This window comes from Puccinia triticina, chromosome 12A (assembly GCF_026914185.1).
Source record: "Puccinia triticina chromosome 12A, complete sequence".
Taxonomy (NCBI): domain Eukaryota; kingdom Fungi; phylum Basidiomycota; class Pucciniomycetes; order Pucciniales; family Pucciniaceae; genus Puccinia; species Puccinia triticina.
The window spans coordinates 4,657,985-4,679,664 of NC_070569.1; the positions used below are offsets into that span (position 1 = coordinate 4,657,985).

General features: G+C 48.3%; 4 protein-coding genes across 4 annotated transcripts; 3 read left to right on the top strand and 1 right to left on the bottom strand.

Annotated features, from left to right (window-relative positions):
• Positions 1-2,172: 2,172 nt before the first annotated feature.
• PtA15_12A444 (uncharacterized protein) lies at positions 2,173-5,314 on the top strand (the record flags this gene model as incomplete). The annotated part of the gene is made up of 17 exons (XM_053162054.1): positions 2,173-2,250; positions 2,357-2,456; positions 2,539-2,575; positions 2,702-2,772; positions 2,914-2,943; positions 3,052-3,204; positions 3,263-3,282; positions 3,383-3,423; positions 3,559-3,566; positions 3,697-3,716; positions 3,791-3,970; positions 4,054-4,279; positions 4,362-4,403; positions 4,476-4,736; positions 4,835-4,908; positions 4,983-5,096; positions 5,219-5,314. The coding sequence occupies 17 exons, from the start codon at positions 2,173-2,175 to the stop codon at positions 5,312-5,314; spliced, it is 1,551 nt and encodes a 516-aa protein (XP_053026010.1).
• Positions 5,315-6,164: 850 nt separating this feature from the next.
• Positions 6,165-8,070, bottom strand: PtA15_12A445 (uncharacterized protein; the record flags this gene model as incomplete). Its single annotated transcript, XM_053162055.1, has 3 exons — positions 6,165-6,604; positions 6,697-7,828; positions 7,888-8,070. 3 exons carry the CDS (start codon positions 8,068-8,070, stop codon positions 6,165-6,167), a joined length of 1,755 nt encoding a protein of 584 aa, XP_053026011.1.
• Positions 8,071-8,536: 466 nt separating this feature from the next.
• On the top strand, positions 8,537-10,741 carry PtA15_12A446 (uncharacterized protein; the record flags this gene model as incomplete). Its single annotated transcript, XM_053162056.1, has 4 exons — positions 8,537-8,603; positions 9,836-10,084; positions 10,235-10,347; positions 10,442-10,741. The coding sequence occupies 4 exons, from the start codon at positions 8,537-8,539 to the stop codon at positions 10,739-10,741; spliced, it is 729 nt and encodes a 242-aa protein (XP_053026012.1).
• A 7,240-nt stretch (positions 10,742-17,981) lies between these two features.
• Positions 17,982-18,256, top strand: PtA15_12A447 (uncharacterized protein; the record flags this gene model as incomplete). Its single annotated transcript, XM_053162057.1, has 2 exons — positions 17,982-18,066; positions 18,141-18,256. The coding sequence occupies 2 exons, from the start codon at positions 17,982-17,984 to the stop codon at positions 18,254-18,256; spliced, it is 201 nt and encodes a 66-aa protein (XP_053026013.1).
• Positions 18,257-21,680: the final 3,424 nt, after the last annotated feature.

A 21,680-nucleotide genomic window follows, 5' to 3' on the forward strand; every position in this document is an offset into this window, starting at 1 on the left:
CCAAGAGCCCAATAGCTATGTGGGGGATCATGGTGGGCTTTTTGGGAATTCAAAGGCCCATGGGCTATTCAGTGGCCCGGGTTGATACTTCTAGACCACCAAAAGCCCATGTTGAGATTTTGGGCCCATCAAAAGACCCAGCAGCTCCCAGGGCAAGGCAAAACACCTTTCATACTGACCCAATGTGCTTTTGGGGCAGGCCCATCTCAGGCCCCCTCAAGGCCCGCTCCAGGCCCGCCAGGCCCGTGAAAAAAAACCATCCCAAAACATTGTCCAATGATTTTTGCTCAGTTTGTGACATTTTTTCTCTTTGGCTCAGCATGCTCAGTTTGTTCCCCTGAGTGAAATTTTGGTTTTATTTTTTTCATGTTGACTTTTATTTTTTTTTGGGGCAAAATAATAAATGTTTGTAGTGCATTACACACATGCTTCTGCTGAAGTTTGAATGACTTTTGGCAATGAAACTGTCTGCAAACCGAAATGGGGTGCACCACTTCTCCCTTTGGTGGCGGGTGCTTTGTGCCCAATTAGAGGGTGACAACAACAAAGACGCCCTGGGGTGCCTTTAAACAACAACTTCTAATTGTAACATTAAATAAGCAATTTTTCTAAACCCCATCAATTACCCAGCATGATTGAGCAAGGTCAGGGAAGGTCTCATACATATAGCGTGCGGAGAATCCATGTGGGCGGAGGAAGTTAGCAATCCAGCCAGAATGCATGCATACTCCGGGCGGCCGCGGCCAGACTTCACGCAGCTTACCGCCGCGCCTGGGGCATGGCATATGCCGTGTGGACCGAGCTCGCAACGGCGGCAGGTCACGGGAAGCTGACCGACAGGAAGATTTGGCCACCGGCCCGTTACCCGTATATGGTGTTCAAAGTTGGTTTGCATAATTTTATGCATGCATAAATCATAAAATCATAAAAATATTTTGGTGAGGAAATTTTGTATTACATAATCAGACAGTCATATCCCCTGCAAAAAAGATTTTATGATTTTATGATTTATGCATGCAGATGCATGCATAAAATTATGCAAACCAACTTTGAACACCATAATAATTGCTTTCAGCCGGCGTTCAGGTTTGAAGAAAGCAGACCCCAGCTGATGGCAGGAGGCCTCCTGAACGCAGACCGTTCAAAGTCTGTTTCTGTATACAGTGCCCCCCACGACTTCTCAACTACCCCGCACCTGCAAAAAAAAATTGAACTTTGAACAATGTGTTCAAAGTCACCAGACATGTATCACATGTAAACTATACATTTTTGAGCCCTAATGAAGTAGGAGAACTCAAAAATATAACTTTGAAGTCTGTGCAATGCCTCAAAAAAAAGTTTCATTTTTTTCAGATGCAAAATTTGGAACAGCTGGTTTTAAGACCATAGTATGTGGTTACAGACATGTACTATGGACTTATAAAATATTTATTATGTATTTAGAGACTAAATTATCTATGTACATACATACTACAGGTGTAGATATTTATGTAAATATGTAGCTCCTTAGTTATTGATGATTGCCATATCCATCAGTACACTCTTTGGAATGTGGCAATGTGAAGAATATTTCTTCATTGCTCTCTTGGCAGCAAGTCCAGTGAAATTTCAATGAATTTGGACTATTATCATGCATGTTACCAGGTCTGGTTGGTGAAATGTGACATTTGCATCAAAAAATGTGCCAAAAAGAGCCCAGCATCAGCCCACTTTTAAAAGAATTTTTGAAAAAAAAAACTCCAAAATTTGGAACCTCCCTGTAGGGGTAGTTGAGAAGTCGTGGGGGGCACTGTAGAAGTTCAGTTTATCACATGTCCAGACTCTCAGCTTAACCCTTTCTCAGACTGGCTGGGTATTTGTATAGCCTGGAACACGCATCAAGCTTGTGGCACAGGCAAGGATATAAATCGAGGGTGAACATATTCCGATCGCCATCACTGAGCCTGTCGGAAAGCTTCGGTATGTCATCCTACTCCGCCCATGCCCCTGCAACTCCGACGAAACCTTGACTGCTGCTTTGGCCTCCAAGGCTGCCCCCGCCCGACCCATTAAAAAGAAACAATCGGTACATATTTTACAAAAGCTCTCGGGACTTCGTCGAGCCTCCGCCGTCTTGGACACTTTCTCTCAGAAAGCCAAAAACAAAACACACACACACACACAAAAAAAAAGATGTCCATCTTCAAACGCTGGACAACGCCACGCCCCCACGATCCCGCACGCCAGCCATTGCTGGGCCTCAGGAAGCGGGTAGGTCGCAACATCGATTACACCCATCAAAATAAACTGATCGGAGAACTTGCTGGGGCGAAATGTAGAGCTGATGTCCGCCCGCTTCCCCAAACTTTTGGCATAGGCCGATTCGGAGCACGATGAGCTGGAGGTTCTGGAGGGACCAGTGACGACGCCGCTGCCCTACCGACAAGTGGTCGTACTATGCTTCATGCGAATCACCGGTGTGTACCGCTCCTTCATTGGTTGGGAAAGGCTATGTAGAGCGCCGAGCTGACCACCTCGTCTTTGCCACCACGCACGCAGAGCCCATCTCCCAAAGCTTAATCCATCCATTCATCAAGTATGTCGACTGCCCCCGCCGTCTCTCTTTTTTTTTCCTCTGGTCATTCCGATCGGCTATCCTTCATCTCGCCGCCCCAGCCCGTGAGCACGCAACATGCCAACTGATCTGACGACCCTCCAACAGCCAAATGCTCGAGGACTTGCACGTCACTCCCGACAGAACTAAGATTGGTTATTACGCTGGAATCATCACCAGTTGAGTCTGTCGCTACACTCTCATCGTCAAGCTCTATACCTATCCTATCATGTAATGCCTTCGAATTCATTCATTCATCATTCATAATTATCTTGATCGATTGACTTTCTGCACCCCTCCTCGGATTTCCGGAAACACAGGTCTGTTTGCCTTCTCTCAGCTATGTACCAGTAAGTCATCAGCTCATTCTCCAGACTCAAGCCCCAGGTCAAAAAAGAAAGAAAGAGAAAGTACCCCAGATCACAAATATATCGATTTCTTTGACGGACAAACACCAGATTTTTGGTGGGCGACGTTATCGGACCGTATTGGGAGGAAGCCCATCCTGCTATCCGGCTTGACCGGGCTAGCGATCAGCATGATAAGTCTGAGTCTCCAGACAAGTTTCGCGGGCATGGTTGTTGCACGATGTGTTGCAGGAATCATGAATGGTACGTCGAAAAGTCTATGGCTCGCTGAGCTGGATGGACGCTGATCGGACGATTACAGGAAACTTGCCGATCTTACAGGTCAGAGGCATTCCTTGCTGCTCGATCATCCCGGTATCTTCCAGACTCGAGAATCACCCAGCCCAGCTGATTCCTCCCTATCCCTATGAAACACCCAAAGAGTGTCCTGGCAGAGATCACAGATGAGACGAATAAAGCTCGGTACGTCTCCCTGATTTCGGCGTCTGCTGGCAGGCAGGAAGATCGACGCTGGGCTTTTTTTCGATCCTGGACCGTTGAGCACCCCGCCCAAGCTGATCTCATTCGCCTATGACTGTTGGTTTTTTGCTAGTGCAGAGCGTTCTGTTAGTATTCTCGGCTGCATAGGCTGATTTTCCGTGCCTCAAAAGGATGTCCTCACCCTCTGACCCTCACCCTCTGACCCCTTTCGGCTTCTGTGATTGATTGTTTTTTTGCCCAACCACCTTGGCGCAGCGTTGATCCCGATGTGCAACGTAAGTAGACCAGCTTCGCCAGGTCTCGGAAGGATATTCATCGGTCATCTCATCGCTCTCTCCGTACATTATAGGCCGTCGGAATAATTATTGGCCCCTTGATCGGTGGATATCTGGCCAAGCCGGCGAGCCAATATCCTGATATCTTTGGAAATATCCAGTTCTTGATCGACTATCCCTACTTCTTACCCTGCTTTATTGCCGGGATGATCAACCTTTCAGCCGTGACCGTTGGCTTCTTCTATCTAGAAGAAGTGCGTCGAGCCTTTCCCGAGATCGATTCGCTACAAATCAGTTCGATAAACACGCGGACTGACAAATATCTGTGCTCTGACAGACACTTGCCTCGAAAACAAACACCAGAAGTCCACCGCTGAGCCACGAAAGTGATGAAGAAGTCGAGGAAATCGGCAGCTCGGAGCCCAACGAGAGTCTCATCCAACCGAAACCCAAATTTTCAGCGATCTTTACGCCCACAGTCATCAGTGTTCTCCTCGGCTCCCTCTTGGTGTTTTTCCAAATGTCGTCCTTGGCGACTCTGATTCCACTCTTCGCCTACACTCGTAAGTCGCTCGAATCCAGAGATGCGATTGCTCTGGGCTCGTGAATCATGGCTTCCCTGTTTTGTTTTTTGCTGCCACTTAGGATTTGAGGATGGTGGACTTGGACTTAATTTGCGACAGATGGGTAGGTCAAAAGCTGTAAAATAGAGCATGATAAGGGAAGCTGGCTGAAACAAGATGAAATGGATGATTGCAGGCACTGCGCTCACGACGAACGGGTTTGCAGCAGTGATAGTGCAGACGGCGATGTTCCCGTATCTCCAGCGGAGATGGGGGACGATGAAGGTCTTCCGGTCGGTCCTTCTGATCTGGCCGACGGTCTTCGCCCTCCTGCCCATGGTCCGTTGGCTCGTCAACAAGCAGAGAGAGGCCTCTGGAGTCGATGCTGGCTCCAAGGTCGCTATGATCGGCTTGATCGTCGTCTTGGCTATCAAAAGCTTCGGCAAAATGTCCCTCGGTATGTCTTGCCTTTGTCCATTGGTCAGATCCATGTTGGCTTACCTCCACCTGTATCCCAATATTCTCCCTTCAACACTCATATCATCTGGGACAAAGTGTGTCTTACTTTGTTGGTCAACTCTGCCGCGCCGTCGGCCTCCACGTTCGGTGCTCTGAATGGCCTGGCCCAAGTAAACAGCTTCCCTTTTTTTCCTCTCTGGCGAGCGCTTACCCGAACCTATCTTTCTTTTCTACACTTTCCTAGTCGTGCTCAGAGTTGGCCAGGACGTTTGCCCCGTTCATCACCGGCGCGCTCTTTTCGATCAGCATCAAGGAGCATTACCTGGACGGAAACCTGATCTGGCTATGTGGCTTAGTGGTAAGCATCCAACTTTCCTTGAGAAACACAGACTTGCTTCAAGAAGTGAATCTTTCAGAAAGACAGAAAAGGTGATGGAGGTGTGGAACTGACTCTGGGGACCAATTGGATAATTGGTCTAGTTGTCTTGCTTGACTCTCTTCTTTGCTCAAACGATCAAGATCCAGCCCACTCAGCTCAGGAAAAAGAGCTCTACCCAAGGCCCGTCAACGTCCTGATCCCACCAAGACCCGTCGCAACTTACGAGTTCCTCTCCCAGAGAAGGCTTTTCGAGAGCCTTGCCCAGGCCACCTTTCACTCCCTCCAACCGCACCTTACTTTGTTATACTTGATTTCTTGTAGCCGATTCAAGCCTCCTTGTTACTTTGATAGTCTTTTCTTGAATATATGCCCCCCACTCCCCAAAGAATAGTCCTTAGTTCATATTGTGTGTTGTTGGATTACTTGATTGAACTGTGTACCTCTGTCTATCTCCGTCCGCGCGCCACCCCTAAAACACATGCATTCTTCCTTTCACAAAATCTATAATACATGCAATCTGTAGACTATCAGTACCACATAGCTTCTTGCCGTTATCTTGTTACAAAATTCTCATCGCGTTCTCAAAATCCAAATCCAAAACATTAGTGCTGTCTACATGCTGGGTGGATTGGATAAAGTTGTGCATAAGATCCTGTGGATGACACTGTGTATGCCGTGATAGTATTATTTTTCTTATGTTAGATATAAGGACAATCATGATTAATTTACAGCGTCTGGTTGAAAATGTACATGCACCACAGATTGCTGGCCCCCAATAAAACTGAACTGATACCCATGAGGAAGGTTTTTTTCTAGCTGATGTATGTATGTACCTATAACTAAATGCGGCGGAATTTTGCTGGATGGTTACATACATGGGGGTATTTTATTAGAGGAATAAGTTCATTCAGCTTTTACCGCTTAAGGTTGGATGATTGCAAAGATATAGAGACCCAACACTAAACAGATTGGTACACAGATGCCGTGAATTGTTTCTTTGTAGTCTTGACAAACCTAAAATTTTTGATTGGCTGGAAATATGATTTATCAGGAGGGATTGTTTGGAAAGCTGCCAAGCGGGTTCCAATCGAGCAAGTCGAAGAATTCTTGATGTTCATCCTGGACCATGAACAGTCGTGGATCTTCCTCCACCTCCGAGCCTTGATTTCCGAGGCAGGCACCCGACGCAAAAGAGAATTCGCTCTGTTCTTGAAAGCCGGCCATTGCTCTGGTCGTCTGGTCGAGCGGATAGAACGGATGTGAGAAAGACCTTGACCCGAGCGATCCGCCTTCCTGACTACGATTATCTCGAAGGTCCTGAGTCGCCCCTGGCTCCGGCCCTCGCCCGGCGGAAGAGTGAAACATACTCCCGGAGGAAGACGCGTTCAAAAGCGCCGAATAGTCCTCAATGCTCACATTGGTACATCGGCTTGCTCTCGATTCAATGGATTCACTCGAGTAACGGCTCGCCCCATCCACGTCACTCACTGCGGAAATGCGATCCAAAAGAGAAGAAAAAAAATAAAATAAACGGATGCGCGACTACTTGATCGCAAGACAGTCCACTCTTGCTACTCACGTTCTGACCATCGATGGACTTCATGGCCCAGCGAGCTCCAGTTGGTGTTTGGAGCCGAGCCGAGATCATCTTGCGATACCCGGAAGCAAATCCCGTGGTCCACGTCCATATGAGTGGTAGAGGAATCCGTGGACTCAGACGAAGGCTCCCGAAAAGCATTCGAAGGATTCCGAGGGGTCGTGTCGACGAGCTGGCCGTGTCCCGGATAGCTGAACCGACGATCCGGTCTCAGCCACGTAGGCGTTCCAGAGACCATCCGGCGGGCTGTGGAGACAGAATAGTCTTGAGAGCTGTGGGCCTTTCCCAAACCCAAGCAATAGATATCACTGTGACTAGTAGATCGGGCGTTTGTCGGAAGGATATTCGGAGGCTCATTGGGATCGGTCATAACATTTTGCCTCTGTTTGGGGGATGCGGTTTGGGGGTCTGTGGCCAGGCGGGGTGCAGATGGCGCACTAGGACCGCAGATAATTTGGTCAGCCGGGCGCTGATTGTGGCAAACGGTTGCAGAGAGGACAGATCCAGATGTCGATTGCTTGTTTGCTGAAATGTAACTGGGAACGTCGTCCGGCTGGTGTGAAGCTGAAAGATCCGTTGCCTGTGGCCCAAAGCAGGTTTTGAGATCTGATGAATAACCCGGACTAGCTCCAAGTGCCAAGGGGGAGCCAGCCAGGAATCCACTCCTGTTGGACTCGCTGCTCTGATCTTCTTCCCGGTCAAGAGTTCTGTGGACAACGCGCTCGGCCAGTGGGCGGAGCCTGCAGCGAATCAAGAGGGGTGGTCTCTGCGGGGCAGAGGTGGGAGAGGCCGGTGGGATGGTGGAGGAAGATGGATTGGAGCTGCTCAAGTTCTGGCCGTCCCCGGAGGGTAAATTTGGCTTGACCCTGTGGCCGGGCTTGGCTCTGGAAATGTTGGGATGGATGAGACGATCGTGAGATGATTGTTTGATCTGATGAGAGCTGGGTGGATGATACTCTTCGTCGTGCTCGTGTCTACCGTGCCGAGCTTGAGGGATAGAGGAGGGCCTGGAGATGGCTTGGTGGAGAGCTGGCGAGGAGGATGGGAGGGGTGAGCCGGTTTCCTGGTCCTGTTCGAGCAACTCTTTGCGCTTGCGCCAAAACCAACTGGTAATCTGCAAGGGAAACATGGTCAGAGACAGGTGTAGGGGAAGAGAGCAAGGCTGCTGCAGACTTGTTTCCGCTTCAGGCCGGTCTGCTGCATGATGTCGGCGACTTGCGAGTGGGACGGTGAGGGGTTGACGTCGAAGATGGCCGTGAGCACCGGAGTGCACTGGTAGGGATGGCCGAAGGGTATGATGTGCCGCCGGTTGGAATGCGAGCCATGCCGGCCAAGGTGATGATGCCGGGAAGGCATCTCAATCTCACGCCGGGGTATATACCCAAGGAAAACAGCCAGTGAAGGCTGTTGCGAGATAAGTATCTGATCAGATGGTTTGCCAACTGAACAACTGGAGGAGCAGCTTGAGGCGGAGGCCAGCCTGGCTATTTATATCTGTTGGAATCCATCGCTGGCCCAGTAAGCCAGTCCAGCCGAAGATCACCATCATCATGCTTTTTTCACCGGTGGCTGTCCTCTCTTTCTCTCCCAACGTCCTGATATGCCCAGCCCGCTTTCGAGAAAACGGACGGCTCAGCAAAGCCAGTCGTTGGCTTTCAAGTGATCAAGTCCCCAAATTCGATCGCAATGATCAGCGAGCTTGATTAACGAATCCCAACAAGGTTGGCGGCACAGCATCTGCTGCTGGCACCGCTGGAAGTCGAGGACAGACTCAGACTGGAGCCACCGAGCGAAATGTGGGGATCAACTCAAAAAAGAGAAAATGCCTGACAGCACAAGGGAGCAGTGGGAGCCCAAGGCCATCGTCCCTGCCACGCTGGCGAGGCAGGGTATGACGGGGGGCAGGTCAAAGATGAGAGTAATGATTGGTTGGTCCGATGAACCAATACCAGCAATTACACTGGTAAGAACAGGTACTACACTTGATCTAAGCCAAAGGCCAGAATGAATGGTTGCCTGAATGAATTGTTGATATCTATACCCCGTTTAGAAGCGCGCGCGTTCGAGCCGTCTCTGAAGCCTTGATTCCCAACTGAGAGCCCACCTGCCGGCCTGTGCTCGAGCCTCAAGAAGATTCGCCACGCGCGTGAGTCAAAGATGCATTAATGCCGTCCCTGGGTTGCTTGTGTCCTGGGACGGGAGTAGCCGAAACACTTTATCCTTTGTTTGTTTGATGATGTATGGGGCTCGGCTTCACAGTCTCTGAGGTTTTCAACGGGCGATTGCCCGCCACCTCAGATCGAAGGACTGATCAAGTTCAGGCCGAGTTAGACATGTTTCCATACATCAAGCATCGCCTCCTTCACCCGTTTCGATGAGCTTGTATCCCGCTCCGGCTCTGCTGTCTAACTTGCTAATTTCCCTCCTCGGGGAAGCGCAGCGACCTCCTTCGAAGCGCAGCGACCTCCCAAGGAGGTCGCTGCGCTCCCCTTCGGAGGGTCCCTGCGGGACGGCGTCCCCCCCACATAGAGAGGGACTTAGTTAAGTTAGCTCTGCTGTATGTACCCCAACAGAAGAATTACATAAATATTTATCAGGTGAGTAATCATGAGTTTCTTTGGAACGCTTCAACTTACATAAATACATGAAAAAATAGTGGCTCCAAGTCCAAGAGGCTGACCCTTTGATTCCTGGTCACAGTAGCTCGTCCAAACATTTGCCAACTCGATGGATGATGTGCGGCCGTGGATCGCGAAGAAAGTCTTAGAGGGACCACTGAAGCGTCTAGAGTCAATCATCGACGACCCATCTTCAAGCGTATTACCACTCGAAGCCTTCCGGACCCAAAAAATCCAATTCATCCGCTTCCACTCCCCTCATCACTGGGGATCCTATCAGCCGGTGTGGGCCGAGGCCTCTGATCGGGACGTCGCCATCCTCGTCTATATCTCTCCAGAGATCGTCCAGAAGTTTGAATCCGATCAAAAGGCGGATCGAAGAACGTTCAGCGAACTCGGCTATCCAACCTTCCTGTTGGGGGGCTGTCGCTGGATTTGGGATGCCCCCCCTAATAAGAATCGGGAGGGCAAGAAACTGTTCAACCCCCAACTCTGCTTAAAAGTCGTCTCCGATCTGCCCAACAAGCGTTTCCAACTCGGCTCGGTCGCCTCTAGTCCTGCCCCAAGTTATCGCTCGCAAAACGATTCCAAGCAATCTCGTGATCTCTACCTCCTTGGTTTCGCTCTCAAGCAAAATTCCCTATGGAACTTATTGCTCAACAAATTACGCGTCACATGCGACCCCAGGCTCACGGCCCCAGGACTATCCAAAGAAACCACCGCGGATCATCCCACAGATCCGAACTCATTAGGTCCGCTTCCCACATCATCGTCCAGTCTTTTCTTCATCGTCCTCAGATCGCTAACTTCTAAAATCGCATCTCTATTAATTCCAGGTAAGCTTAGCATTGATTTAAATCAGAACTATGTTCAGCCAATTCACGGGTGTCTTTGAGCTACAGTTCACGTCTCGATTCCTCACCCCGGAGTATCCACCACGGCTCGCGGAAACAAAGCTAGATTGAAAAAGAGACAATCCAAACCGTATTCAAAGCCAATCGAGCTACCATCCAAGGTGAATTTTATGGGTCTTCTTGCTCTTGCTCTTTTTGGGATGAGAATTTCGGATTGACGTTGGGTTTTTTTTTTTCTTTGTGTGTCTGGTTCAGCAGTCCACAACCGCTCCTGGGTCATTGCCAAGCAAGACCAAACTCGGCCCTATCAGATCCAAGAATGCCTACACCTCTTCATCAACTCAAGTCGCCCCGGAACACGCGCCCAAACAAACTCCAAGATCGTCCACATCTGTTCCGCGGGCCCAGCCTGACCGCTTCTTGATCCATTTCTCGTCCGCCAAGTACCCCCAAGTCGACCCTTCCAGCATCCGTCCCGGCTGCACCCGCCCCCTCTCATCTGCCCCGTTTGTCCTGAAAATCAAGGGCCGCAAACTCGCTAAATACTTTGCTTGAAGATTGTCCATTTGTCTTTTTCTATGACCGACCTGAGCTGAAACAGCTTGCTCTTGTTTATCATTCTGATATTGCATCAATCATCATAGAAGCGCCTCCCGTCCTCCTGTGCATCTGTTTATTAATACTATTGTTTTGGCCATTGCTGATCTTCCTATTGCTTCTCATCTTGTGCTTTCTTGTTTATTTTCCTGGAAGGATGTCTTGGAGACTTGATTGATGGTTTTGTCTCCCATACTTCACATGCATCTCAAGTACTTGACCTCCGCTGGTTTTAATCTTCAGGCAAGACTTGTATCTATTCCAATTCAAGGCGTTTTTTGTGGTTTTAGTTTACCCGGCATGTAAATTGCTCATCAGTATACTACATATGTCACCTGTTTGTTTGCAAATAATCCATGTTTTCTTAACATGATAACCATCGATCACGGTTTTGATAGGCAAGTAACCCAAGGATTTGAAGTTTTTCCACCTGGAGAAATCAAGTTTCACTTAATAACAGGTGACATCAGGCCAAGTTCAGTCTGCTATACATCATTTACTCCATTATGATTGAGTACCGCCTCCTACAGAGGACAAAGGGGCCATTGAAGGCCACTTTTAGTGCAACAGGAGCAGACACAGAGCTACACCATTGCTGCACAAGGTCACCTGTAATCAAGTGAACATTTATCTATCCTGGTGGTCCAATCTTTGAAATTGACGTGATGACCGGCTACTTAACATAAGCTGCTCAGATGGTTATCATAGCGGATCATATAAATGCCACTTGAAGAATCAGAGATTTTCACACAAATAAAACAAAACAAAAACTTTGGAAAACAGTGCACCTTCAAGTTAAAATCAGAACCATACAAACATGAGTCCAACTTCTTGTCCGCCAGCTAAACTTTTCTGTTCTTCTTGCATGAAATGCGCTTGGCAACTGGCGATATCCCCACTCGAAATAGCTTGGCCAGAATGACTCCCAATCATTAAAGCGATTGTCTCGGGGAGAAGTGACACTTGACTTTGTACATGCCTTGAGGTGGAGCGCTCCCCAAAACTATCATCAATAAGTCTTATGTAAGTTGGTTAACCGTTACATACTTGCTACCGTGGGTCTTCACCGTCCCAACACAGGTTATGAATCTCCAAGGACGCTCCCCGAAACTATCATCAATAAGTCTTATGTAAGTTGGTTAACCGTTACATACTTGCTACCGTGGGTGCCCACTGTCCCAACACAGGTTATGAATCTCCAAGGATCATCAGTAACCGTACGGAGCTTCCCACATCCCATAATTACACCCAACTTGGGAAACTGGGTCCAAGTGGTTGGCCAAGTCCCCTGCTCCATCAAAACTCCAAGTGCCACACAGCAAGAGACCCGTGATTATGAGGAGGCTATAACTACTCCGCCTTTCTTGAGGCTGCTTTGCTCAGCTCCCTAATTTGTTTCTCATCGGCAGGTCCTAGTAATTCCCAATTTCTAACTTTACATACTCCTTGCCCTTACCCATCAAGCTTTGGACTTGTTTCACCGAGCAGCCCTTTGAATTTAAAACTTGAAACTGCTTAATTTTCTACACTTCACTACTCAATCACTTGACTTTACTCCGGTTGCGCTTCAACCTCTTTTCACCATTCCACAATCCTATTTCTAGCTTGTTATCTTCACCACAATCTGCACGCTTCTTTATCATATACCTCCGACTCCCTCTAATACACTAGAGAAAACGCGGTGTGTTAACGCCGCGCAATCAGTGTTAAGAAATAAGAATTTTGAGCAGTGTAGAATACACATATCTGCGTGTCATTGCCAGGAAATAAGGGTCAGGAGCAGGGAAGAAACAAACAAAATCTCTCACTCCAGAATATTAGCTGGGCTGTTTGGTGGGAGTCAGTGACATTTTTGGTGTCACACCTTGCCAAACTTGTCACCTTGGCAAGTTTTTTTTTGAAAAAAACCTGCCCTAACCCCTAACACCCAATAGTCATTGTCTATGCATGTCTTCTCATCTTTTTGCACTGCAGCTTGTGCTTCACAGCTGTGATTTGGGGCACAGGTGAACAAAGCAGTGACTTGCCTGATGATTCATGCTTGCCTGATCAGTTAGTTCCATGAATCCATAAATGGGAGTTGAAATTCAAACGGGGAAACTCAATGGCTGACACAGAAGAACTAAATGACTAATACTAACACTCTCCTCAGGAGATTTTACTAATTTTAATAACTCAGATGAGATATATGATCTCAAAGGTCCAAATGTGACAGCCTCCACTATGTAAGGTCCATATACCTCCATATCATCCTGATTGAGCTCCTTGGCACCCATCCGTAGCATTTGTGCCAGCAAGAGTCAAAACAGTTGCAAAGCTTGTGACAGCCTAAATTTTGAATTTTCTTTTGGGTCAGGGACTCTGTATCCAAGGAAGATTCTTGACCATAGTGGACGCCAACAGGGTTAATTTTTTTATTTTCAGCCAGTGTTGCATGATCAGAGACAATTTGGAAACGGATGTACTTCGCGCACTGCAAAAAACTCGTCGCGCACTGTGGGGGTCGTCCACTCGACGTCTTGGCCACAGTGCGCGGTAGCTCAAAACTCTTCGCGCACTGCACAAACCCCCAAAAGAAGGAATAGCTTTTTTCAACTTTTTTCTTTACCAATCAAGAGTCTGGGTTCTCAGAGGCCCCTTGAAAAATTCTTGATGAAATCTAATGGCCCCTTCACCCCCCAAAAAATCATGCAAAATTAAGTCCAAAAAACTGCTGCACCCGCCCAAGAAGCATGTTCCCAAGGCCTGAGGGCTTCAATTTTTTGAAAGCATAAAGCAGCATGTTCAAAAAGCACTATTAGGTGTTTTCCTGAGTTGTATTCACCCAGGAGGCTATGTATTTGTCCAATTTCATTATGCTTAGTAGGTTTCATACAACCAAATGAAATTGGGTGTTTACTTTCTGTTAGGGCCCTTAAAACACCTTGACAACTTGATTGATGTTATTTCATGCCATCTTTGGCAGCTGCAATGTGTTTAGAATGTAAGAAATGGCCACACCGGGGCATTTTTGCATCAAAAACAAGAAATCATCACATAAAGGCATTTTTGCGTCTCAAGTAAGCAAAAGAAGATGACCAAATGAAAGAAAAACTATGATTAACAAATCCTTGTTAATAAATTTACTAATGCAAATGCCTGAGTCTAATCTATATCCAACACAACAGGGGTTACATTAGGATCTCGTGGAAATCTTCGGTCCCATTCATCTCGATTCAATTGAATAAAGTTCTCCCATGCCAAGGCAGCTGCGCTTCTCCATTTAAACCAGTGATGTGATATACTAGGTGCGGGAAAGATACACGGCAGTTGCACATCGCCGCCGAAGTGCCCAAAGTTTGGCTGTCAATTTGACGGACGCGCCCCAGCCATTCATGACCGTTCACATGCCGGCCTCCGGTCAACCGTCAAGCGGATCGCCAAACTTGGCGGCACCCCTGCCAATGCGCAATCAGAGAACGCGCTGGCAAAACATAGGGCACCTTGACCCATCCAGCAACTCGCCGTCCAACCCAAGACCCTACAAAAACTGGTCAGGGCTTTTTGACCGCCCTTTGACCACAAATCGCCGGTGATTTGCCCGCTAATCACCACCCGGCTCCCAACACTCGCCTCGTTCCTCCTTCCAACCACCACCAGCTGCCTTGTCCTCCCTTTGTTTTGGACCAGGTTTGACCCAGGTTGTTGGGTTGACTCGCGTGGCACTCTCAAAAAGTTTTTATGGCCGCTAGGGCACTTTTGTTTTGGTTTTTATGGGTTTTTTACATTGCTTTTGTTCTTTTTTTTTTTTTGGCTCTTTTATGTTTTTTTTCTGCTTTTTCTATGAATAAATGGCAAGAGCGAAATGGGAGAGAAACATCAATTGGATACCGAGCTAGAGGGAGAGTGCGGCTTCTCTTTCCAGAAGCGCCGACAACTCTGCCTGCGGCGGTTCGTCCCCATACTTATTTATATGCGGAGGGCACACCTGAGCATCATCCGGCGAGTCCGGGGCAGGGCTGAGTCTGTCGAGGCCATATACCGAGCAGGCCGTCGCTTCGTTGCCACTAAAGAGGGTCATGTCAATGTTGAACCCGACAATCGTGCCTGAGGGAACACCGAGCTCGATGATCACCCTTTATGGAGACGGCAACAATCGAGCTGCCCAAGGCCTCGCTTGAAAACTCTGCGGGGGAGAAGCAAATGAGGAGCATCAGCCTCTCGGTCTCTCAGCCACACCACCCAGCTCTCGAGGACCAACCAATAAGAGAGCCAAAGTGCTACTCGAACTCAGCCGGCGGGATGGGCTCATCATGGGCTTGGCGTGGTTGGCTGGTGCGGTGTTCCCTCAGCTTGGAGGCCGTGATAAGAAGAAAAGGCCTGGCCATCAGTGACCGCATGAATCTCGGCGGGTCCTCGCAATGTTCCCCGTGGTTGGAAAGATCAACCAATAGTAAAAATAAGCTCAGAAGCGAGCAGGCGAGGAGGAAGACGAGGAGCAATAGTTGAACGTGGCTCAGAAGGAGCCGATGGAGCCGAGTGAGGTGTGGAGCTCGATGGAGGATGTGATGTGGAGGTGGGCGTGCTGTGGATGGGGTGTGGGCCGGGCAAGGAGGAGGCAGGCGCAGAGGGACACATCTGAGGATGTGGGTTGGTGAGGGTGGGGCAGATGGAGGGTGGTGGTGATCCGATGAGCGGACTTGGAAAAAATGAGAGGGCCAAGGGTGACGTGTCCCCCTGATGGGCGGACTTTGTCTTGGCCCTCTGCCCTTTTTTTGGGGTTAGCCTGGAGGCCGGCATCTTGCCACTGTTCCCACCGGCTGTTGTCAGGTCAAGCGCGTTCGTCGGCAAACCGACCCCAGGCAAGTTATGTTAAACTTGCCTGAAGTAAAGTGCTGGCTGTTTGGCTGTTAATTTGGCTGGCAGTTTGACGGCTGACCGGATGCCGACAGGTGGGCGGTCAATCAGGTGGGTGTTTTGTCTTTGAAAGCAGTTTTGACGGGCAAAACATTAATCCGCGCAACTGCCGTGTACTGCCTTCAAATCAAATCGCGTTGTAGTGATACTGACCTTCCAAATAAACAACAAAGATTGGGGGGTTGGTTTTTGGAGGACCCTGGAAAGCGCGGCCAGAGGTTAGTAACCAAAATCAATTCAAAACCGTGGGATTCATACATTTTTGAAAGTGGTTTTTTTGCTCTTCTTGCCAACTTTTGCAACATGTTGGGGAGGAATTGGCAGTACACTATTCTCCCTTCAAGCGTACATGTGCCCATCTTTTCAGAATTGGTCTATCATGTTGGGTTGCCAGCCAAAGTGGCTTAAAGCATTCATACATTTTGGTTACTAACCTCTGGCCGCGCTTTCCAGGGTCCTGTTGTTGGCCCATGCATTAAAGGAAGGTAAGTCTCAGTGATCAAATTGGAGATGTGAATAACTGGTCGTTGAAACACATCTGCCAGAAGATCGCCGTGTCGAGGAAAGTTAATCCAATGGGTTTGCTTCGCAAACGGCCTGAAGTAATTTAGGTTTGATCGCAATCGATCAAAAGGAATCAAATCGGACACAGTTGATAAGTAATTCTTGTCTTTGTATACCTCGATCGTGTCCATCGCTTCAACCATTTCCTTTTGTACATCTTTCCAGGAAGTGTCATTGGTTAGGCCCATACTCACAGCAGCCAAGCTGAAACCGCAATGTCCATTGCCTGCAACGTCATGGATCATTGAGATTGCATGTCTTAATCTGGTTGGCACCGAGTTGTACTGACAATGAGCCTAGATTGAATGACAAACACATAAGATCAGGTGTACTACATACATATAAAAAGAGTTTAAAACCATACCTGGTCAAATCTGACCCAGTCATAAGCTTGTTCATGTTTGGATTCGGTATCAGATTCAGTTGAATCTGAATTATTTTCAGCTTTATCAACATCCATGTGATTTGCTTGATCTACAGCCATGTGATTTGCTTCATCTACATCCATGCGGTCGGATTGACTTTGGTTTGACTTTTTGAAGCTAAATTCTCCATTTGCCTCCACCACTCGACCATTTGTCCTTTGAACAACACGCCCAGACCTCTGTGATATCATGTGATTGAGTGATTAGTTTTGTTAAATTAGTCACATGGGCAACGATATACATTGACACTTACGGTCACTATTGGCATAGGATCACAAGGAAGAGAGGTCTCTGATTCATCCGAAACATCGACCGATTCATCTGAAAGATCGCCTTCGGTGTCAGAGGATACCTTCGCTTTCTTTTTGTGACATGGATGATTAGATTTAGCTGTCTTGCAAGGTCGTCCCCGCTTTCGTTTAGGGGCCGCTTCTTTGCTCTCTGCAACCTTTTTAGGCCGACCAACTTTCTTCCTGGGTTGTTGATACTCCCAGCTAGAAGGATCTCTCTTGGTTGGTTTGGATTTGTTTAGCACCCCCTTCGGTCGTCATTTGTGCGGCTGTTTGACCGGATCTTTGAGTGGAGTCAGCGAATGTGTTTGGTCCAGTGAGCAAGCAAAATCTGCAATGCAGTTTGGCTTCTCGGATGTTGTTAGTTTCTGGAATTGCTCGTAGATTTCGCGCAGAAACAGTTGATCAAGATCTTCATTGCTAGGCGAACTTGATTGAGACGGAAGAGGTACAACAACTTTCTGCGGGTCAAAACAAAAAGAGCCTTTCTCAGTTAAGTATTTTAACGCGAACATCCAAGTTTATTAAAACCAGAGTTTTGTGAAAAAAAAATTCAAGGGTTTCCCCTATTTTTTATCCACAAAATAACAAAGAAAGGGTTTTCCCTATCTTTTGATCACAAAAAGCAAAAAAAGGCTTCCCCTATCTGAGGAAAGCCTCCACAAAAAACACAACCTAGCCCAACACCAGCCAAAGCTGCTGCACCCAGGCAGATACTGCCGCCCAATTCACCGGATGGGTCAAACAGTATGTAAGGAAGTCCCCCAGCAGCGCTGTGGCAATCTGCTAAGTGGGGGCCAGCTCTTTAACCCCCCAGGCTGTGCAAATGCATATGCAGCAGCGGGGGAGCTTGAGACGCACCGCCAGCTGGAATTACAGCAAAAACGGATGCGCCTGGGGGGACAACCTGACTGGCCAGCTTGCGGCCTTACATAGCCGAGCCCCCGCGGGCCTCTGGCTTTGATTTTGAGTTACTCCTGGGTTCACAACCAACACCACGGCAACAGCGCCCGAAACACCGCCATGGCGAAAAATACCACTGTCATGGAAACAATGCATACCAGTACTGTTATAAAACAAACGCCGCCGCTACAGATAAATAACCAGGGTATGCGCCTCTGTCTCAATTCAGCAAATATGTGTATGACTTTGAAGCTGACATTTGCGAAACACGTAGGGCAGGTGAAAAAGAACCTAGATTCTCTTTCTCCTTGACATCCTCCTTGACTCTGATCGGCATGCGCACGAAGCGGAAGAAGACAACGACGCTGGGGCATGAGAGTCACTGGCAGAAGTAGTACAAGGAGCTCAAGCAATGGGACTGGCTGCACCTGAGCGCCACTCCGCGGCGCCCGCTGTGGGCCTTGGAGTCTGAGAAGGCCCACTTGGCCAGGAGGCCGACAAGGAGGAAGGCGGATGGGAGTCCTGATACGTCAACGGGCGCGCTCGAGAGGCCAGCTCCTGACCATCACCTCCGTCCCAAGAGAAATACCGAGCTTTTTGCTCCAGCTGATGATTATAGTCACCTGTCCCTGCAGGCTGATCTGTCCCCGGACCGGTACTTGAATCCAGCCGGCTATCATCATGGGCTCGATGATGATGATGATGATGGGGCCGCTCACGGAGAACAAGATGTCTTTAATTTCTGGTCATCCAAAAAGAGAAGTTCAGTCCCACAGCCATCCTCCAATCCCCCACACCAACCATCCATACGTATCCTGATTCTGATGTGTTGGTTTCATGTAGTCACCAATATCCAGCAGCCAAGCAACAAGGTCTTGTTCTCGGCCCTTTTCCATCCACCAACGGGGCCCGGCGGCCACCCGGCAAATTTTGTGTCTTCGAATATCTATCTCAGACCACTGCCGTTGACCTTCACCCCGCTTGCGCTGCATGAACTATGCATGTCCATGGTCTGTCGTCGCATTGTCAGCAGCAGCACTGGACCACCATCAGCCCAAGCTGCTCACCCTCAACCCGGCTCACTCCTCCGACCACAGCCCACCCAAAGAGCTGCTTGCCGGTCCCGGAGGCAGAGTCTCATCCCCAAACAACAACAGCAACGACGAGGGAGATGAGTATTCTGAGAATGAGAACTTCAGGATCCTCAGCGTTAAGGTGATGCCCGAAGAGGAAGATCAAGCTTCCTTGGGCGCCTGTAAAGTTACATAAACTTGTCCCCGCATCTTGCGGATTCTTTGGGCCAAAACTGTGCCCTGGTTCCTTCCTATGCTTAGGTACATAAATCATCTATTTGTGTATTGACGGTTTTTAAGGTTTGGGTTCTGTTTATGGAACTCAGCCAAGGTGTCTACCTGTTGCATCAAAGGGTTAAGAGCGCATAGATACCAGGCGAGCTATGCCCTACATGACGTCCTTCTACCCTGCCAAAAAAAACAAACCAGAGGCAACAGTGGGTCAGCTACGCTACCATAGCTGTTAGCGTAGCGTAGCGCAGCGCAAATACGCTATTTTTTAGCGTAGTGTTAGCGCAATTGCGCGCATCTGCGCTAACGCTACGCGCACAGAATGCAAAGCTATTTTAGCTTTTAGCGTAGCGTTAGCGCAGATTTGCGCAATGGCGCTAACACTAAGCACGCAGGGCGCAAAAGAGGGTTCGCTACACTGCGCTACAGCGCTTTTTGAGGCAAAAAAGGCCTTTTTTTCCGCTAAAAGCGCCTTAGCGCAATGTAGCGCAGCGTAGCGGCTGTATTGTAGCGCTAACGCTAAACAAAAATTGGCGTGCTGTTAGCGCAGTGTAGCTCCGCTGAAAATTAGCGCAGTGTAGCGCCGCTGAAAATTAGCGCAGCGTAGCGGCGCTAACAGCGCGCTAACGCTATTCAAAAAAGGCCAGTGCTTTTTGCCGCTACGCTAAACGTTAGGACTAAAATAGTGTGGTTTAGCGTAGCGGCCCACTGTTGCCAGAGGCTTGTTTTGGGGGTTTTGACTGACGGATATATCCCGGGCACAGCGCAAAAGCTTGAGGGGCATGCTTTCCATTCTTGCCAACCCCACAAGCGCAAAAATATATCTCTCCAACTTGCCCTTCCATTTGGGCCAGCAAGACGTCAAGGCTTTGTTTGGGAACACACCAATTGCCTCCGTTCGTTGATCATCAGCAAACACTTTTTTCTTTGTTTTGTAGTCTCACTTTTTTGTTTTCCAGGCTCGGCTCTTGCCCGATCGGTATGATGAAGCCGTCAAATCTGGCGCGAGTTGAGGCCGGCGTCGGATTTTTCAGGTAAGGCAGGACACCCGGTTCTGATTGCCCAGCTTGCCAGACATTTACTCCTGTGGTAACGGGTGTGTTCCAGGTTGGCGTGTCAGGCCAATGCCTTGCGCTTTGTCCAGCTGTTACATGGGATGCCAATCCTGGGGACAAAGTGTCATGAAGATGGCTCATGGTCTACTGGAGTTGAAGTGAGCTTCTCCTAAGGAACTGTCAAATCATACATAAATTAGTTTGGTGCCATAGATTACACAAAAAAAGACCCAAAATAATTTTTGACTTGAAATCATAGTTCACTTCATTTCAACTGGATTATAACTGGGAATTGACTTCATGAGTATACTATGTAGACATTTTTTGGGGGGAATTAACAAGGTGTTGTTTTCAAGATTAATACATTGAAATAAAAATGTGAGCACCTTGAATATTCAAATTTGACACAAGAAGGCAACAAACAATGCAACTTGGAACTTGGAATATTTTTCAAATTCATTTGAATGGATATGGTGATTCAGAAGCTATTTTGGCCAAGCCCCAGATGTTTTGTGAGTAACCAGAGGTTTCCTGAGGATAGGTGTGCTGGTAGAAACCTCAGATTTGCTGCCATTTTTGGTTTGAATTGTCAGGGCGTGCTGTGGACAGTTTGAGTTTGTAGAGGATATAATATGTGTTTATATGATCCTGGTAAAGTACTATTTTGATATGTTTATGCCTTGTATATTGCTAATATTACCTTGATCCACAGGGTATTGGAGGAGGGATCTAAGACAGGGGAAGCAGCTGAACCATGGATTTGCAGCGGCGAAGCCGCCTTGGCCTCTAGTAGTTCAACAAAAAACAAAACATTTCACACAAAACATGAAACCACGGACACAGAAACCTCAAACTAGCCCTCCAGCATCAGCAAAAGTGCTGTGTCCACAGGCTCACCCCCCAGCCCGCGTCAAGCGCACGGGTCAAAAAGGATGGACGTGAAGGCCCCCGGCCCGCAGCAAAGGCTGTGACCAGTGGGTGGCCCACTCTTTGCCCTTCAAACTGTGCACATGCAGCAGCGGAAGGGTTGAGGGAGATGGATAGCTGGAAGTGCAGCATCCCCAAACTCCCTGGGGGACATAAGAACATTGACCGCTGCTACTTAAGCAATTTATTCCTCACCCACACCTCCGCCAACACCCTCCACACCCACAGCGGCGGAGCCGCCATGGCCTCTAGTAGAAAAGAAAAACGTACTGAAACATCAGGCAAGTGCCATTGTGAATGGAAATCACTTGGATCAAGAGCTTTGCCTTTGATTTCAAGCTGCCTCATCTTGTGCAAGCACGGGATACCCATGTGCAAATTGTAGTTGCAATCTTCTCCGCAATCGACCGATTTATCTGACAAAAGCAAAAGGCATTGCGCAGTCCGAATTGCATGGTGAGATATCTTCCCTGACATTTGATTGAGGACTTTGGGAAGATTCAACAAGTGAACCTGTTTTTGGACTGCGCAAT